The 21095-nt window shown below is 40.6% G+C and overlaps 1 protein-coding gene across 2 annotated transcripts; it reads right to left on the bottom strand.

Annotated features, from left to right (window-relative positions):
• Positions 1 to 1814: 1814 nt before the first annotated feature.
• Positions 1815 to 14898, bottom strand: LOC138970908 (phospholipid phosphatase 1-like). Of its 2 annotated transcripts, none has more exons than XM_070343489.1 (7): positions 14799 to 14898; positions 13976 to 14130; positions 12825 to 13018; positions 11927 to 12046; positions 10150 to 10207; positions 8630 to 8815; positions 1815 to 5886 (listed from the first exon to the last, which is right to left on the bottom strand). In XM_070343489.1, the coding sequence occupies exons 1-7, from the start codon at positions 14863 to 14865 to the stop codon at positions 5740 to 5742; spliced, it is 927 nt and encodes a 308-aa protein (XP_070199590.1). In that variant the 5' UTR covers positions 14866 to 14898; the 3' UTR covers positions 1815 to 5739. The 2 variants fall into 2 exon arrangements, with proteins under 2 accessions (XP_070199590.1, XP_070199591.1); XM_070343490.1 differs by having other exon boundaries at positions 8639 to 8815.
• Between the last annotated feature and the right edge of the window lie 6197 nt (positions 14899 to 21095).

Raw genomic sequence — 21095 nt, 5'->3', positions numbered from 1 at the left:
CACTGAGGCTAGTAAGCAATGAGCTGGCCAAAACTCTGTGGGCGAGACAGTGGTCTTTGTTACAAAAGCGAACAGAACCAAATTCACATTTTTTAGTTAGTTTTCAATCCAACCCAAAAACAGTATATATCTTTTTTGGCTTCAGGAAATACTAGAGTACAATGCAATTATTTTTGAATCTGCAATTTCCATTTCAGTTAATTGGCAAATTAGTTAATTAGTTTTTAAGCTTCCAAGCAGTAATGCAATCCCATAGTCTCTGGGTCAAGGAAATTGATTGAAAAATGATGTTGCCACAGTTCGGTTTTTAATAGATGGATATGGTGTCATCAAAGACATTTATCAAAAAAGAAAATGAAAAAAAAAACCCCATCTTGGGATATCTGGACGAGTTCACATGTAAAGTGTCATTAACAATAGTTTTCTGGGATTTATTGTGCATACACACACACACACACCCCTAATCTCGATTCTCAGTCTACTAGAAAACATTTAGTCAAATGTAGTTGGTCATGTCTCATCCCCCAAAAGCACAAAACCAAGTCACACAAAAAGATCCTGTAATCCATAATCGGTGGGTTATAGACACACAAAAACATCAAGCATGCATCCTCCAAAATTGGCGTATATCCGCCAAAATGGCAGGGAAAATATTGTCATCTACATAAAAACCCATGCGTGTTTTGTACATGGGAGTTGCAGCTCAGAAGACATGGCTACATGAGGTAACATCTTGCAGTATCCTTCCTAGAAACACTGCAGTATTTCAGGTCGCTTGCAAACAATTCTCACTTGCTCCACGGCAGGATCTCGCTTGTGTCTCTTATATATGTACAGTGAAGTCCGGCTGTAATGATAGACCCATATAGTGATAGTCCGGCTGTAGTAATAGAATTTCTGGGTCCCGGTCCCAGTTGTTCATGTTCTTTGTTTTCTTAGTCCGGTTGTAACTTGTAGTGATATTTTTCAGTCCGGATATAGTGATAGTCCGCTTGTAGTGATACTATTTTCAAGTCCCGGGGAAGCTAAAGTCCGGCTGTAGTGATAATGTTCGAGAGTAATCTCCCTTTACCAAAATAGCGAGCAAAAGCCAGCCACGCACTGTGCTTACCCTGAAGCGGAAAATTGATCTGACAATTTTTCATTTAACCGTTATTTCTAATTGGCCCCTCTCTCTCTCTCTCTAAAACACACACACGCACGCACGCACGCACGCACGCACACACACACACACACACACACACCGGCTGTTGAACTGCCAGGACGGGGGTAGGTTAACACAGGACATTTGCAAACCTGACAAAGACGACAGAAGAAACGTCACAAAACGAAATCAATAGTGGTTCCAAAATCACCTTGTTACTGCCTTGAGGCTAGTTTACCAAATGTGCCGCCGCATGTAGCAATAAAAGCTTTCAAGATATCACTACAACTACAAGCGATTGGCCGGATGTAGTAATAAAACCTACAAAAATAGAACTATAACCGGACGTCCGGATGTAGTGATAAAACCTACAAAAATATCACTATAACCGGACGTCCGGATGTAGTGATAAAACCTACAAAAATATCACTATAACCGGACGTCCTGGTGTAATGATAGTCCGGATGTACTGATAAAAAAATTTGGTCCCGAGGGCTATCACTACATCCGGACTTCACTGTATAATCTCATCCATTCATATATCCAGTCATTGGTCTTGGTTTGGGTGGCTATACCCTCACCAGTACAGAGGACTTTGCAAACTAAATGTGGAGAAGAACATTGAGTGCATATTATAAGGGCAATATCTAGAAAGCAACAAGAATATATATACCAACTGCCAATGAGTTTTAATGCACAAAAAAACTAACAATACATTTAGCATCCACAGTTGTCTTAGTATATGAAAAAATAAATATAAAAATAAAAAAGTCATAAATAGGAAAACCAAGGAATCTTGCAATTCAGTATTGCACAGTTGTTCTCACAATGTACCACCAGACCTGGGAACCCCTGTTTTGCACTTTGAGTATTCTCAAACAAACTTGGTGTATTTTCAAAAAAATGAGCGTACTCCACACATGTATTTGCACATCCATGATTAAAACATGCCTCATGCGCGTCCGTCACACCGTTAATTAAGTTTACCTATACATTGTACATTTAAAACAAATGCTTTTTTCAATTTTTACTGACAAAAACTGTACCGTATTTGACGAACTACAAGCGGCAACTTTAAAAAAAAAAAAAATCGCATTGCGGCTTATAAAAAGATGCGGCTAAAACGTTACCTAAACTTGAATAGCATTTACCTAATGCAAGTCGCCGCGGATTTTCATTTCGCTCGATTAGCGATTACCGGTACTTTATTAGCTCTCTACTCAAGGCTCGGCGCTTTTCTCTTTCTTTCGCGAATCTTCGTTTGTCAACAAGTCGTCGTGACAAGCGTACAGAAAAAAACAGATGTATCAGGATCTCGCGCGCGCGAAATTTCGTTTTTTTGTGTCTCGCGATAGTTGGAGGAGCGAGAGCCGCCATGTTGTGTTTTCGTCTGCTCGAAAGGTGCGCAAAAGTCGTAAATCATCCCAAAAAAGCTTATTCCGGGCGGGACTACATGTGTGTGGTGGTTACAAATTGTGTGTGTGTGCTATTTTTCGTCAAACTTGTTCACTTTTCTTCTTTGTTTCACTCGTTTATTCTCGGAGCCGATTTCGCTAAATACCGTACTTTCGTTTGCCTGGTTGTTTTGATCAATTGACACGATCCGATTATATTTTTTTCGACGGCGGCTAATATAGTGATGTAATCATGTGCCAAAATACTGGATCGGCTTCAGGATGGGCTTGTGAAGAAAAGTAGTCCAGGAATTTTTCTCGTTGTATTTTTTTCCCACTGACCGTATTGAGCGTATTCTCGACAATTATGGGTACAAAATACGGCGAAATCGTATGGGTTCCCAGGTCTGTACCACCCACAGGGAGCACAGCACCTTTCACATGTATCTTTTGTACCATCACAATAATTTGTTTCCTTCCTAAAATCTAAAAAAACAAAGGGACATAAGTGCTATAAATAAAGTCAACATGACTGTGCAACAAGAGTAAGCCAGACTTATGCGGAACCAGTCTCCTGGTACCTGAGAGAATAATGAGCATGAAAAAAACCAGGCGACTTTCATGTAAATGGTGCTGCGTGCCCTCGGCGGTACTTAGTGGGAATAACATTCTATCCTTTATAAAGTTTTGATTTTAAAAAACTTTTGATTTCACACTTTTGGTATTGACTTCTAGCTCAGACAGTAACTAACATCCTTGTTATTCGGCGAACGCAAGAAGAAGAAGAATCCTTGTTATTAAACATAAACATATTGCACAGACTTTAATAACAGTACTGACTCAGAAGAGAAACTATAGGTACAGTAGTCACTCTATTGCAAGGCTTCTAGCAACTTGGAAAGTAAAATTAGTTTGCAGAAGAGAGCAAATCCTACAACAAACAAATTACAACAACAAAAGTTTGAAATGTGAAGAAAAAAACAACAACATTAAAGCAAGTTCTCAGAAAGAGAGTAAATCTCAATTTACATGTGTGTCCCTGACCGAGTTATCACTGATTTGAACACATAGAATTTCAGATTAAGTACATGTACCGACCCATGCAAGTAAACAAATATATACACTATCAGCAAAAGCAACTCCAACCATAACATTGCGTTACAACAGATTTTTCCACTAACGGTACTATATAAGAATTTGTTTCTACACAACTTTGCCAAAGCAGAAGAGAACTGTATCACATTCATGTTTGCATAGGTCTATCGATCCCTTATGTACAGATCTCTGCAATCAGTGCATTTTGTTTGTGTACAAATTAAATTTGCACTTGTATGCGCACCATTTTGTCCTGTCAGTGTAAAATGGTACAAACGCACAGAGGTGTACAAATTCTACCTGTACATGTGTTTATGTATCTTTGTGAATGCAACAGCCTTGTACATTACAGTACTGCTGACTGAAAACCGCAGTGCTGCTAGCAGGCACATCAAACCACAGTGCTGCTAGCAGGCACATCAAACCACAGTGCTGTTAGCAGACACATCAAACCACAGTGCTGATAGCAGGCACATCAAACCACGGTACTGATAGCAGGCACATCAAACCACAGTACTGATAGCAGGCACATCAAACCACAGTGCTGCGAGCAGACACATCAAACCACAGTGCTGCTAGTAGGCACATCAAATCACAGTGCTGCTAGCAGGCACATCAAACCATAGTGCTGATAGCAGACATATGGAACGCCTCAACTGCCTTATGTTGATACAAAACATGTTGGGTCAACTTGTCATGACTTTGAGTGGTTCTGTCATGATGTTGGGTGGTTTTGTCATGATGTTGGACCACCCAACATAACGACAAAACCCCAAGACAAGACATGTTTACACAGAAAAAAATGCGTTACCAGAAAGACAAGTTGACCGAACATAATAATAGAAGGGTTAACCAATAGAAGCACTTAACATAATGACAAAACCACCCTACATAATGGCAAGTTGACCCACCATAATGACAAAACCACTCAATATAATGACATAAGCACCCAACATCATGACAAAATCACCCAACACAATGACAAAACCACCCAACATAATGACAAAACCACCCAACAGTATGACATGACCACCCAACATAATGACAAGTTGACACAACATAATGACATGACCACCCAACATAATGACATAAGCACCCAACATCATGACAAAACCACCCAACATCATGACAAAACCACCCAACATCATGACAAAACCACCCAACATCATGACAAAACCACCTAACATCATGACAAATACACCCAACATCATGACCAGTTGACCCAACATAATGACAAAACATCATGACAAAACCACCCAACATCATGACAAAACCACCTAACATCATGACAGAACCACCCAACATCATGAAAAAACCACCCAAAGTCATGACAAGTTGACCCAACATAATGTTTTGTATCAACATAAGGCAGTTGAGGCGTTCCATACAGACACATCAAACCACAGTGCTGTTAGCAGACACATCAAACCACAGTGCTGTTAGCAGACACATCAAACCACAGTGCTGTTAGCAGACACATCAAACCACAGTGCTGTTAGCAGACACATCAAACCACAGTGCTGTTAGCAGACACATCAAACCACAGTGCTGCTAGCAGGCACATGAAACCACAGTGCTGTGGGTGTGAAAGTTAATGGACTCTTGGCCAGCAAATCTAAAGGGTTAAAGGTACCTTCCATGTTGTGTAAGCAATCATGTTCACCACCACAAATATGCGCAGCTTTCTTCAACTTCAATCTATGCACACAATCAACACCTCGGCTGCTTCCTGTACGCATTTGGAATTCTTTGTTGAATCCATTTTGTAAGTGACACCAATCAATGTCCATCTGCTATATTAATTCATCACAAAATTCGGACTCTGCACATAATGCAGCCATGCTGGTATGTTGCTAAGCGACAAGATGCTCTTATGCCATGTGAAAGCCTGGACGGGTCTGAGGTGGAGAACTTCATTATGTATGCGAGAATGATGGTACAGTGGAACCCTTTTAAGACCTCCAAAAATATGAGAAAACCAGGTCTTAAAACAGGGAGTCTTAAAAGGGAGTAACATTTACAGAGGTTATGAACAGAAAAAGCAGAGTCTTCAAAAGGGGAAGTCTTAAATTGGGTGGTTCCATTTAAACCTTTTAATGACTAGAATTAAAGCGCTGTGGACTGTGGAGGGGGCTGGCTGGTCTGGGTGCTGTGATAGCTGGCAGAAGGGGTGCCCTGAACCAACAGCCCCTTACTGGCACTGTCACTCCTGTCTGGCTGAGGCTGCAGACACGTCTCGCTCATACCCCACAGCTGCAAGTAGGAGAAAAAACAGGAACATTAATGATATAAACATGTAACATCCGATTCCTGATACATGCAGACTCGTCGCGATATAACCTTCGTGGTTGAAAACGACGTTAAACACCAAATAAAGAAAGAAAGAAAGAATACATGCACAGCCTAGCGGTGACCTTACAAGTCATTTTCTCCTGCTGATAAGCCAATATCTGCATAGTTGGTGTGCATGAACTTCAGTCTGGGCATGATCATTCCACAACATTTTCAGTCTGTAGGTCAAATGATCTGACTTTTATCTTCTCTTCAAAATTCCTTATAACCCCTCTGGAATTGTCAATGACACAATCGCTTTTATTTATTTATTTACTAGCAGTCAGGCCCGGCTTCGCCCGGGTGTTTCTGCTCTCCCCTCTCTCAGAAACCTCTCGAATCTTATTCCAATGTGGATAAGAAAAATGACAGTGTGAGCTCATACATTTGGATGTATAGGCAAGGCAAGTTTCTATTTGGTTCAACGTGTTCTTCGTGATTTGTTTACCCCTTCTCACACCCACTGTAGTTACCGTCTGATCAAAGCACGCATACCTCATGAGTGAGCGCGTCATACCTTTTTGAACAGGGGAGAGAAATCTGTAAATTCTCGTGATCTTTCACTGAGGCGATCGTTTCGTAAACATTATTCACGATGATCTGGAAGGCAGGGAGGGGGAGCAGGGGGCAGGGTTAGTGTGTGTGTGTGTGGGGAGGGGGGGGGGGGCGGCGGGATGATAGTGGGCGGGGGGTAACCCTTGAGAATGACACGGTATACTGGTTTGATGAGAGTTACCTCCCTTCCGTGGGTGACAAACCATGACTTACCTTCCTTGCACTATATAGACTGTATTGATAGATGGGGAGGGTAATTATCCGAGGAAGGAAACAATGTCTGGAGAAACTAAAACCCAGGTGCACATTTGTGGGTCCAGGGCAGTGTGCATGCAAAATATCTTGTGCTTATCTTTTGCCATCTCTGAGGTATGGCGACCACAGACAGACAGACAGACACACACACACAGACAGACAGACACTCTCTTTTATTTATATGTATAGATTAAGGAGATTTCTATAGCGCATAACTAAAAGCACTATGCTTTATGAATGGGGCTTGCCCCGCACCTGGCTGTAATTGCATGATGTCTTCATGATACCAATGATCTAGGGAGTCTTCGTATACTTGGACCTTCAGATATTCCAAAAAGTAAAAGTCTGAAAGGTGTAAATAGGGTGGGAGTCGTTACTGTCGAAACTCTTACTGTTGAGACGATCCCCAAATTTGGATTTTTTTTTCTTTCTTTCTTTATTTGGTGTTTAACGTCGTTTTCAACCACGAAGGTTATATCGCGACGGGGAAAGGGGGGGGAGATGGGATAGAGCCACATGTCAATTGTTTCTTGTTCACAAAAGCACTAATCAAAAAATTGCTCCAGGGGCTTGCAACGTAGTACAATATATTACCTTACTGGGAGAATGCAAGTTTCCAGTACAAAGGACTTAACATTTCTTACATACTGCTTGACTAAAATCTTTACAAACATTGACTATATTCTATACAAGAAACACTTAACAAGGGTAAAAGGAGAAACAGAATCTGTTAGTCGCCTCTTACGACATGCTGGGGAGCATCGGGTAAATTCTTCCCCCTAACCCGCGGGGTTTTTTTTTTGGTTTTTTTTTTGAAAGGTAACAAAAATCAGATTAACTTGAAACTTAGTGAACTGATTATGCATAAGCTGAAATTAAGGTACACCAAATATGCAATAATTCACTAAACAGATGTTATTAACATTTATATGGGTGGCATTTTTCTTGGGTCACCCTGTATGAGTCTAAGCAACAATAAAGTCTCTACGAACACAACAGGAAAAGCTGAGAAAATATAATACTGTATATGTAATTTTGTGCCAAAAGAGTATAAACATGTTAAATGACAAGCTTCTTCTTCTTCTGCTTTCGATATTCATTGCCGTCATATCTCCAGGTTGGTCAGGCTACCATGAAGTCCGCAGTCTTCTGCAGTTCGGCAGCCGGTCCCCAGAGCTTGGTGCCCAGGAGATGACAAGCAAGCCTCCACATTTGAACGTCAGAGTGAACTGCCTTAACCTGGATTTCCCAGGCAATACCGTATTATAGAATTGTAAGCTGTGTTTTGCGTGAGCATAATAAACATGCATCTACAGCCATGGTAAGTTCCCAAGATATCAGTTCTCGTCACAGGAAATAATTATAATTAAATTAAGGAACTTCTCTGAAGACAAAATATGGCAGCCTTCCAGGTTGAGGTATATATGTATTTCAAACATGTCACACACACACAACCTTCTTGTATTGCTGTTGCTAACCTTTCAGTGATCATTTATCTGAGAATGGTTAGCAACAGCAACAGCAATACTGAAAGCAAAATGATAATGATGATGATGATGATGATGATGATGATGATGACGACAACGATAGTTTTGTGAACATTTAACCAAGGATGGTCAACAGCAGCAAAATTGAAAGGAAAATGATGGTGGTGTTGAAGATGATGATGATGATGATGATGATGATGATGATGACAACGACGATGACAACGATAGTTTTGTGAACATTTAACCAAGGATGGTCAACAGCAGCTAAACTGAAGTGAAAATGATGGTACACAACAGTGTTAGTTACATTACTATAATTAGGATGGATTGTGATGTGGAATTAGTGAGCCAAAAAGCACAACATTTACATTTCTCACCACCAGAACGGCCACAATGACGCCCAGAAGTCCTCCGGCCAGAACGTCCGACCAGTGATGCTTGTAGTCGGAGATGCGCGACAGACAGGTGTAGAAGGCCAACAGGAGGAACACTGTTTGGAGGAACGGCTTGAGAAGTATCATACCTTGCCACGTAAATCTCCTCTGCAAATACAGCTGCAGATAGGGAAATGAAAAAATGTTGTAAAAGCACACCTGTGGTAAAATGAATTATGAAGAAATGCAAGAGGGTAAAATCAAAGACAACTGTTTGCTGTAACCACAGAAACAGAAAACAATACAGAGAAATAAACATACTTTTCATTCTCCATGAACAAGACTAATAATAATAATAATAATAATAATAATAATAATAATAATAATAATAATAATAATAATAATAATAATAATAAAGTATATTTAAATTGCGCCTATCCCTTACAAAAAACAAAAATATTTGGCTCTAAGCGCATTACAACATGTGTAGGGACTTGGTACAATCAAGTCTGACAAATACAATAACACAATATACAGTCGGTCTCTTAGGTAAAACTGGGAAAAGCAGCTTCAACATTTGAACACTGCCACCAGAAGATCCTCCAACAATGCACACAGCTTTACAACATGCATCTATGCACAAATACAGCCAAAGAACATGGAGCCAATAGGAACCAGAAAAAGCTCCCATAACAAAACCATCCAGCGAACGACGAAGAAGAAGAAGAACAAAACTATCAATGTCGATGTGCAACAAGTCACCCAACGCAAATGGCCAAAGAACAACAACAAAGCAATGATGATAAAACAGTTATACTCAATGGCTAATAACGAGGCAGAACTAAATAGTATCGACACAAGATTAAAACAAAACATATTCCTGGAGACACATTTATACATGTATCAAATAATCAATATACAAAATACAGCCCTCGCACACTCGCACACACACGCCAAGGCACGTGTAGTCGCACTCATACACCGCGACAGCTATCGCGCGGACGTACCAGGGAAAAACAGACCCGCACGCCGATTTCAAACACGGAAATAAACAAAGAAACAGGCACATGAAACAGCAACCCGCCCCCAGCCGGCCCACAGCGCGCTACGATGGGAAGTGACCCCTCTCCTCAATGTGGCAGATACTGAACAGGCTAGGGGTTGAAGTATTGCCGGAAGAGCAGTTTTTAGAGAGGACTTGAAGGAAAGGAGAGAGGTAGAAAGGCGGACAGACATGGGCAGAGAGTTCCAAATAGAGGGAGCTGTGTAGATAAAGGCGCGCTTGCCGAAAGCGTTCAGTTTGATGCGTGGGACAACAAGGTGCCCTGCGACAGCGGATCTGAGGTTGCGTGTAGGGACGTGTGGCTTTAAGAGCGAAGACAGGTAAGAAGGGGCAGAGTCTTGAAGGCTACGGTAACACAGGGTAGCTATTTTATATGTTATGCGTGCTTTGATTGGTAGCCAGCAACAAGATAACAAAATAACACTAGGATGCAGTACGTCAATGCACTTACCGCCAAAAAGAGGGAAACGAAAATGGCCATGGATGAGTGACCCGAGGGAAAAGAGACCCTGCAAAGGATTGAGATAAATGTTTCACTGCAGATGTAAACGTCTGCACTTAAACAGTGTTGAAAAAATGTTAGGGGAACAAAAGCTGTGAGTTCTTCTTTTCAGGGACCAACGACATACTTACCTCCCCTGAATAAATCTTTGTAAAAGCTACATCTAGTAGAATGACATGTAACATGAAAGAAAGCTGAATTAAAAAAACATTGTTGAAGTTTGGATACACAAAGAAATTCACCAAAAAGGAGGTGCACTCTCATTTAAGTACTCTCTCAATTGAAACAAGCTTTTGAAAGAGCTATTCAACATCAACCGGGTTCGGGTGAAAACGTCATCAATATATACAGTCTCCCTTTCCTGATGTCTAACCTCAAAGAATTTCTGGGAGGTTGTGAGTTTGAGTACTCATATATTTAGTTCAGTCTCTTTTAGACACAATCATCAACATAGATTGATGTACCTCAAACTCTCATGCTCTAACAGCAACATAGATTGATGTACCTCAAACTCTCATGCTCTACCAGCAACATAGATTGATGTACCTCAAACTCTCATGCTCTACCAGCAACATAGATTGATGTACCTCAAACTCTCATGCTCTACCAGCAACATAGATTGATGTACCTCAAACTCTCATGCTCTACCAGCAACATAGATTGATGTACCTCAAACTCTCATGCTCTAACAGCAACATAGATTGATGTACCTCAAACTCTCATGCTCTAACAGCAACATAGATTGATGTACCTCAAACTCTCATGCTCTAACAGCAACATAGATTGATGTACCTCAAACTCTCATGCTCTAACAGCAACATAGATTGATGTACCTCAAACTCTCATGCTCTAACAGCAACATAGATTGATGTACCTCAAACTCTCATGCTCTACCAGCAACATAGATTGATGTACCTCAAACTCTCATGCTCTAACAGCAACATAGATTGATGTACCTCAAACTCTCATGCTCTACCAGCAACATAGATTGATGTACCTCAAACTCTCATGCTCTAACAGCAACATAGATTGATGTACCTCAAACTCTCATGCTCTAACAGCAACATAGATTGATGTACCTCAAACTCTCATGCTCTAACAGCAACATAGATTGATGTACCTCAAACTCTCATGCTCTAACAGCAACATAGATTGATGTACCTCAAACTCTCATGCTCTAACAGCAACATAGATTGATGTACCTCAAACTCTCATGCTCTAACAGCAACATAGATTGATGTACCTCAAACTCTCATGCTCTAACAGCAACATAGATTGATGTACCTCAAACTCTCATGCTCTAACAGCAACATAGATTGATGTACCTCAAACTCTCATGCTCTAACAGCAACATAGATTGATGTACCTCAAACTCTCATGCTCTAACAGCAACATAGATTGATGTACCTCAAACTCTCATGCTCTAACAGCAACACAGATTGATGTACCTCAAACTCTCATGCTCTAACAGCAACAAACAAAACAAAAGAAAACTTTGTCCAAACATCTGTACTCACATATTTCCTGATAGATTCTTATTTTCACAAGTAGTTAAACAACTTGAAGTGGAAGGGAATCTTGAATATAAAACTTGTCTTCTTTCATCACTATGTTAAATTGAAGCATAATTTATTTGGACATGGTACCCAAATATGCATGCAAAGCAATTTACACCAAAGCCCGAATGGGAGGACAGCCTTCTTGAGGGTGAGTTGAGCGTACGTACCTTGCTTCCTGTATGGCCGCTGTGTCGTTCCCTGTACAGATGTCGGCTTCTATGTAGGCCTTGTCTGGGCTCACTTTGCTCAAGTCTGGCGCACAAATTGTAAAAAAATGTGGTCGCAACCTGCCCACATACACAGCATCATTTCAAACAGAAAATTTAAGCGACCAAAAAGTGATTCGCTAATTTCTAATTAAGTGTCAAATCAAATCATACTGCTACATCAAGTAACACCTTGAACATGTTTCCACACATGAAGAGTTATATTATAAAAGCAACTTAGTTGCTGATACAATTCATCTAACTATGCAGGCTGATACTTTTAGAATGTAAAAGCACTCACTTTTATTAAAAAATTGCAAACTTTCTAGGTATGAAATATACTGAAACCAAAGTGTCCGAAAGCATTCACTTGATAGGATTTTGAAGTTCGTGTATGTTTTTTTTAGAGTGACACACAAAACACAGTGATGACAAGGGGGTGGAACATGGATACTGTCTCTGAGTCAGCACATAAAGTTAACCAGTGTCCAGCCCGGCCCGGATTCAAACAGCTGGCTCAGGGATCACAAGTCCAGTGCTCTACCAACTGAGCTACCGAGCCCCAGCTGCACAACCAATACAATAGCACATTGGTTTCAATGTAAGCACTGAAAACCATTTGTATAATAATGCATCAATTTTTCAGCCTACAAAATCCCTTTCAATGCCATTTTAAATGCTGCCTCAGCTTTCTTTTCTCTGTTTTCTTCTCTCATGTAACGTACGTCTGTCAGTCTCATTGCCTTCAGAAAGACACTATACAAGATTCCTCTCACACAAGTGGCGCTTGAATGAAATCAAGCAGACATACCCACCCTCTCATTCTCTCCGCTACCCCCGCACACTGCAAGTTACCCACCTGCCAATGGCATATTTGGGAACATTAGTGGAGATGTGTGTGACAACCACCCCGAAGTAGAACATGAGACAGGCTCTGTAGACGTTCCATAACCACTCTTTCACCAAATCACGCTTGGCTTTTGCACTGCTGCTGCTGTTGTTGTTGTTGTTGTTGTGTGCCAGCCTGATCCAGCCTCCTTCTATCAAAATGATCTGAGTGACAGACAAAAGCCAAATCAGTTTACTACTGTGAGTTTCAAAACCTACTGTAACTCAAGTTTTACATATTATTGTATTCCTCATTTGCTGGGCAGTTTCAAATCTTCTGGTATGTGAGACAAGCCTTTCTCTCCATAAAAATTAAAAATATACATATTGCTGCAACCTGCAATGACCTAGCTAGCAGATAACACACTTGCTGAAAAAGGACACCCCTCCCCCCAAACCTGATACATGCAATTCATATATACCCTAAATCAATTATTATTGGTTCAATTAATATGGTAAATATCCAGAATATTTTGTTAACAATAAAGTGAAAGATTCATTGTAAACCTTGCAATTAATACAAAACAGTCTTATACCCACGGTTGGCATGAACCCGTTTTAGACCCAAGGTTGTCAAGAACCAGGCTTACAGCCAAGGTTGGCATGAACCAGTGATATACCCAAGGTTAGCATTAACCAGTGATATACCCAAGGTTGGCATGAAACAGTCATATACCCAAGGTTAGCATGAAGCAGTCATATACCTAAGGTTGGCATGAACCAGTCATATACCTAAGGTTGGCATGAACCAGTCATATACCCAAGGTTGGCATGAACCAGTCATATACCCAAGGTTGGCATGAACCAGTCATATACCCAAGGTTGGCATGAACCAGTCATATACCCAAGGTTGGCATGAACCAGTCATATACCCAAGGTTGGTATGAACCAGTCATATACCCAAGGTTGGCATGAACCAGTCATATACCCAAGGTTAGCATGAACCAGTGATATACCCAAGGTTGGCATGAAGCAGTCATATACCCAAGGTAGGCATGAACCAGTCATATACCCAAGGTTGGCATGAACCAGTCATATACCCAAGGTTGGCATGAACCAGTCTTATACCCAAGGTTGGCATGAACCAGTCATATACCCAAGGTTGGGATAAAACATTCTTACAGCCAGAGTTGGCAGAGCGAAGCCCACTCCATACAGCACTGCCACTGGCACTGTTGACCCTTCATGGTATGGGTGCATCAAACTCTCGTCATCCCTGAAAAAGCCTCGATGGAATGGCGTTGCCAGCTGACGTATCAGAACAGAGCTGACTCCAACTGAAAAGAAAGAAAAGCAGATTATGTAGTAAAAGGTTGCCTTTGATGCAAAATTTATAAATACATCTTCTTCTTCTGCCTTGTTAGTATGAAACTCTCATACATATTTCATCCAGATCCACTTCGATTGCTACATATAGACTTTGTTGACGTAGAGATTACAAATTTTGTATTTGGCGAAAACATTTCTGCTCATTACGAACGTTTACCGAACGGTCAGGTTTCAACCAGCGCAGAGTGATTCCAAGTTGTGTCCAACAGAGACTGATGATGTCAGTGATGTGGATTTAGCCTGGACACTTAAGTCATGGACCCCTGTCTTTAGCCACAGCCTGCAGCAAAAACACCCTGATGATGATGAAGTGCACCCACTTTGCGAGTCCAACTATAGGCCCCTTCCGTGTACTCAGGGGAAGATGAATATAGGCACGCTTTGGATAAACATGCGATTGATAAAGCTCAGTAATGAATCAGAGATAATTACTGTATTGAGAAAAAGGTTGCTCAGCTTTTGAGGTTGCTCATTCACATGCTCTGTATCCTGTATGTGTGACGACTGACGGGTTGTGTTGTGAGTGCCGTGTGTGTGTGACGGGTTGTGTGTGTGTGTGTGTGTGAGTGATGTGTGTGTGTGTGTACACGCGTTATCAGGATTTATGTATACATACTGATAATTATGACAGAGATATCACCAACCACACCCAATGCGCATCGCACGGTTGCTGACTCTGCCATGTTGTTCAGGGGAAGTCACTCGCCTGACTCATTCTTCAGATCAAAAGGAAGGGCAAGTTTCAGCGGCGACCGCGACTCTACTCTAGTCTGTTCGTCAACTGCGCATGTCACTCTGCCATCTGGCTGCCTTGTTTCGCTTTCGATTTTAAAACATAATTTCGGCGCCGTGTTTGTTTGTTTCACCATTCTACGGTAAAATGAAGTACACTTACTGTAACAGGTCTCAGTCATACTATAGAGTTAACCTCGGCGGTCAGTCGGCGGTCGGACGAAGGCTTCAAAACTGTCTATACAATGATGATGATCGAACATAAGTTACCGCTGGTGAGTATGACCGTGACAGTCATAGTCAAGGCCGTGGCTCTGTTTACTCTCATTCAATTCATTCGTGAAATTCGACTTTCTTTTTAAAAATTGTTATATCTTCGTCAAGCCGATCGATTTTCAGAAGGAGTCAATATTTTATTTTTAGCTTTTTTAACAGACGGTGCGAGGGCATTCCTAAGAGGTCATTCAAACGCTAAAAGCATTTTTCCGCTCAATATGAGTTGGGTTTACTGTGCGGCTCAATAACAATCTTATTACAGGTGTAATATTATTTCTGGTCTTGTCATATTCAGTAAAACCGTCTGAACATTTTTGCACTTTCTAAATCATCAGTTTTATTTACAGTCTAAATGTCAAGGTTGGCAAATCCAAAAAACGGAGTCTCTCTGTATAATTATGACAGGTCTTGAAATCCTGTAATTGACGTGATGCTCTCCTCTGTACCCTCAGGGCAACGGACTGCCGTTTCAAAAACGGAGAGCATATCAAGTTTCTGTATTCTAAATGTGGTCTTATCAGGTTATCAAATGTCACTCAAAGGTATTTTTTTTCGTCGGAGATGACTCCAGAGTTAGGGGAAGGGCTCCTAATATGGACCGGCTCCTAAGTATGGACCACCTCCAGTTCTGACAAACTAACGGCGCTAGAGCGCTCAAAAACAATTTCATTCGCTGTATTCATCCTCTCTGGATAACTTGCACATGTCAAAACTGTTGCAGAAACACAAACCTCAAAACCGTTAGGCTTATTCTCTTTTTTTCACTTTTGGGAGCGTTCACTCTAAATTTGCCGCCTAAAACGGACTCGTTTCTGCCCACAGCCAAAGCTTTTATCACACAAAACTTGCTATATATGACAGCTAAGACCGTATTTGTTACATTTTAGCAGTGTTGACCCCGAGTTTCTACTGCAAACAAAACATAATAGCAAAATATCAAAGTATGTGTGAGTCCCCTAATATGGACCACCTTCAACAAATCGAAAAAAATAAAAGCTAAAGGCTATTTTCATTAATTCATTAAGAAGCTTGCTGAAAATAACCTATAACTAGCCCTCGAGATTTCAAAAAAATATAACAAATAGTCTTCTTTTCGTGGAAGTTGATAATTTCACTTATTTTCACTATGTTTTTGATAAGCTTCTTTAGTTTCCTGGTGTGCTTCAAATAATGCTCTCATCAACCCAAAACAGATAAATCTAAAGCATATTTTAATTAGTCTGACCTGCACACTAAGTTGTATCATGTTATTTTGAAGTATAGGGGGCTTTTTACAGTGATTCGTGAAGGCCTCTCCACTGGTCCATATTAGGCGCCCAGGCTCCTAACCCTATGGACCATTTGTGATTTTTTCTGTATTTAATTTTTGCTGAATGTCTATCAAAGCTATTTTACTCTAATTAGGCCTAACGGTTAACCTAAGAGAGAAGGACTACCAAACATAAAATAAAACTTCTTCGCAAGAAAACAAGTCAGCATGAAACAAAAAGCGGTCCATAGGAGCCCTTCCCCTAAAACTGGTGTTAACGTTTCATTAAATTGTCCTCTCAGCATGCATTCTGACACAAGTAGGCCTACATCAACTTCTTGTAAAATGATCCACTTGTGATTGTAAATATTCTGCTCGCAGTTCAGTTAATATTACATCACGCTTCCTTACATCATTAACAACGAGATGCATTGTTTGAACGCCGTCTTTGTTCATCGTCAGTGGCATTGCTATCACATGCAAGGTATCATCATCAGACCCCGTATGAAAGCCTACTCTCCATACAGTATATCCGAAAAGCACATAACGTTGGTGATGTGAGGTACTGAGATACACTACTAGTACCGTACCGTGAAGAGCACAATACACATAACAACACATGGGCTTTCAGCCCTTCAAGCTGAGACAAAGACACTGCTGACAAGAAACGCAATCGGCTAGACTGATAATAATGAAACGAAAATGGCGCTTATCCTGTTATCCATGGATTAGACGCAGGTTTACTGTAACTGATGTGTGTTTAGCAGCAACTGTTGAGAATAAATCGGAGAAGCTTGATTTTTACCAACCCGCATTAGCCAGATTTATTCACAACAGTTGCTGCTAAACACACATCAGTTACATTAAACCTGCTTCTAATCCATGCATATAAATGATGGTTTTGAGGGGGAGGGGAGAGAACATTTTTAGATTCTTTTTGGCCGATTCGGATGAGTTTGTTTGTCCACAAGCGGGGAGTAAGTCACTCCTGGGAGTACATCTGTCATGCTCAAGCGGAGTTGGTTTTTACATTTAGTCAAGTTTTGACTAAATGTTTTAACGTAGAGGCGGGAATCGAGACGAGTATGTGCGTGTATGTGCGTGTGTGTGTGTGTGTGTGTGTGTGTGTGTGTGTGTGTCTGTCTGTGTGTGTGTGTGCAGTGTGTAGAGCGATTCAGACTAAACTACTAGACCGATCTTTATGACATTTGACATGAGAGTTCCTGGGTATGAAATCCCCGAACATTTTTTTTCATTTTTTTGATAAATGTCTTTGATGACGTCATATCCGGCTTTTCGTGAAAGTTGAGGCGGCACTGTCACGCCCTCATTTTTCAACCAAATTGGTTGAAATTTTGGTCAAGTAATCTTCGACGAAGCCCGGACTTCGGTATTGCATTTCAGCTTGGTGGCTTAAAAATTAATTAATGACTTTGGTCATTAAAAATCTGAAAATTGTAAAAAAAAATAAAAATTTATAAAACGATCCAAATTTACGTTCATCTTATTCTCCATCATTTTCTGATTCCAAAAACATATAAATATGTTATATTTAGATTAAAAACAAGCTCTGAAAATTAAATATATAAAAATTATTATCAAAATTAAATTGTCGAAATCAATTTAAAAACACTTTCATCTTATTCCTTGTCGGTTTCTGATTCCAAAAACATATAGATATGATATGTTTGGATTAAAAACACGCTCAGAAAGTTAAAACAAAGAGAGGTACAGAAAAGCGTGCTATCCTTCTTAGCGCAACTACTACCCCGCTCTTCTTGTCAATTTCACTGCCTTTGCCATGAGCGGTGGACTGACGATGCTACGAGTATACGGTCTTGCTGAAAAATGGCATTGCGTTCAGTTTCATTCTGTGAGTTCGACAGCTACTTGACTAAATGTTGTATTTTCGCCTTACGCGACTTGTTTTTCTTCATAGGGGAGTGACATTTTCCTATGTACTTTTTACTCGGGAGTAAATCCTGTCGTGGAGAGTAATTCGCGTGTGTAACACGAAAAAATTACTCCCACGAGATTTTTACTCCGGAGTAAACATTTCGTACGAAAAAGTTACTCCCTTTACGAAACTAAAGCACTCCCCCATTACACGAGAAAATTACTCCCCAAGACAGGTGAGTTCCGAGTAAACATTTCGTACAAAAATGTTACTCCCCTGACGAATAAATGACGAATAAATTACTTCACCCCAACACAAGCAATTTAACTTCCCATGCCAGGTGTACGAAATTTTTACTCCCTTATCCCCTGTTAGTCTTGGTGGTGGAATGGGTGGAAGGAGGGTAGCGCGACATTCGTGTGCGCAAGATCACTTATTGGCATTATCCCTTCGCTCGCATCACATTTTTGCGTACGAGATTTTTACTGGAAGTAAAACAAGTCGCGTAAGGCAAAAATACAACATTTAGTCAAGTAGCTGTCGAACTCACAGAATGAAACGGAACGCAATGCAATTTTTCAGCAAGACCGTATACTCGTAGCATCGTCAGTCCACCGCTCATGGCAAAGGCAGTGAAATTGACAAGAAGAGCGGTTTAGTAGTTGCGCTGAGAAGGATAGCACGCTTTTCTGTACCTCTCTTCGTTTTAACTTCCTGAGCGTGTTTTTAATCCAAACATATCATATCTATATGTTTTTGGAATAAGGAACCGACAGGGAATAAGATGAAAGTATTTTTAAATTGATTTCGACAATTTAATTTTGATAATAATTTTTATATTTTTAATTTTCAGAGCTTGTTTTTAATCTAAATATAACATATTTATATGTTTTTGGAATCAGAAAATGATGGAGAATAAGATAAACGTAAATTTGAATCATTTTATAAAAACATTTTTCTTTTTACAATTTTCAGATTTTTAATGACCAAAGTCATTAATTAATTTTTAAGCCACCAAGCTGAAATGCAATACCGAAGTCCGGGCTTCGTCGAAGACTACTTGACGAAAATTTCAACCAATTTGGTTGAAAAATGAGAGCGTGACAGTGCCGCCTCAACTTTCACAAAAAGCCGGATATGACGTCATCAAAGACATTTATCAAAAAACCGAAAAAAACATTCGGGGATATCAATCCCAGGAACTCTCATGGAAAATTTCATAAAGATCGGTCCAGTAGTTTGGTCTGAATCGCTCTACACACACGCACGCACGCACGCACACACACACACACACACACACACATACACCACGACCCTCGTCTCGATTCCCCCCTCGATGTTAAAACATTTAGTCATAACTTGACTAAATGTAAAAAATGGGGAGTAAAAATTTCGTGGAGGGAGTCATTTTTTCGTGCCTTGGGGAGTTCTTTTCTCGTACGAAAAGTGTACTCGGAGTAAGAATTTCGTGCATAAGACGTTGTATCGATAAACAAAGCGCAAATAAAAAATAATAATAAAAGCAAAGAAAATAGCAACAAGACATGCAAACATCCAACAAAGCCGAGCAAGCAGAATGACAGGTCTAATGAAAAACAAAGAGGCACTGAGTCGGAAACAAGATCGCGATTGACCCAACGTAGCTTCCACATTCGATCACTAAGCTTAATATTTACAACTGGTTTAAACTGTTTTATTCAACGTTTGTGCATTATTTACAAAAAACGCATATTGAGTAAACAACAACAAGCATAATGCTTATAGTGGTGTTTACAACTGAAAGCCGAGGGGGTGGAATACCGAGATGAATCTACAGAACTGTGCATCCTCAAACCTGACATATTCATCCCAACATTTTATGAACTCAAAAACACAGAAAGTTGCTTTCACACACCCGCTTTGATTGCCAGTGATTATCAAAACGGAACTCGTGTGGTTATCAAAACGATACTCGTGTTTCAAAGCATGGCTCCCTGTGTTGATTGTGCACTTATTTTCTCACTACCAAAATGATGACAAAAACGATGTTTGGATGTTTGTTGTCAGACCAGCTTTTTTGTCGGTCCTCGGGGGGCATATCGACTTTTGTTTCATATTTATTGACCGCGGCCTTCGGACCGACAAAAAAGCTGGTCTGTCAACAACCCATCTTATAATGGCTGTCTCGATCTGTGTAAAACGTCATATTTTGGTCAAAAAGACAAATAACATAAACTGTAAGACTTCTTCTTTTTGAGACCTGAAGTTCTCTGAGAGTTTTAGGTCTTGAAATGTGTGGTCCACTGCACAGACCCGATAATTAAGCAAGGAAAGTAAGCGGGAGAGACGATAAGGCCAGCGATTGCGCTCTGCATCTTTCATGCTGCCGCGGCCCGCGGCCGGTGGGCCATGAGAAGGTCAAGACTGAATATGTCTTGTCCACATTAAATTGGAAGAGACAGCCAGTATGCACGGTATGAGCACGGCCGCTTACACCCCCTCATTACCAGCCAACACATGGGCAAGGATGAGAGAGCCATTAATAATAATCTTATCTGTTTGGGGCTGCGTAGAACACGAAGGACTCGACGGCGCAGGGGGCGCAACTTGGAGAGCCGTAACTGCTACCTGTGACGTGATACGACACACACAACAATTAACCAACACTCGCACGCACGCACGGACGAAAACATACTGCTATGCAGGTACGCACGCAGGCAAGCAAACACACTGATACGCACGCATACGCATGTTTTTGTACTTACACCGAATTTTAAAAT

The sequence above is a fragment of the Littorina saxatilis genome, linkage group LG7 (genome assembly GCF_037325665.1).
Source record: "Littorina saxatilis isolate snail1 linkage group LG7, US_GU_Lsax_2.0, whole genome shotgun sequence".
Taxonomy (NCBI): Eukaryota; Metazoa; Mollusca; class Gastropoda; order Littorinimorpha; family Littorinidae; genus Littorina; species Littorina saxatilis.
This window is presented reverse-complemented; position numbering and strand designations above follow the sequence as displayed.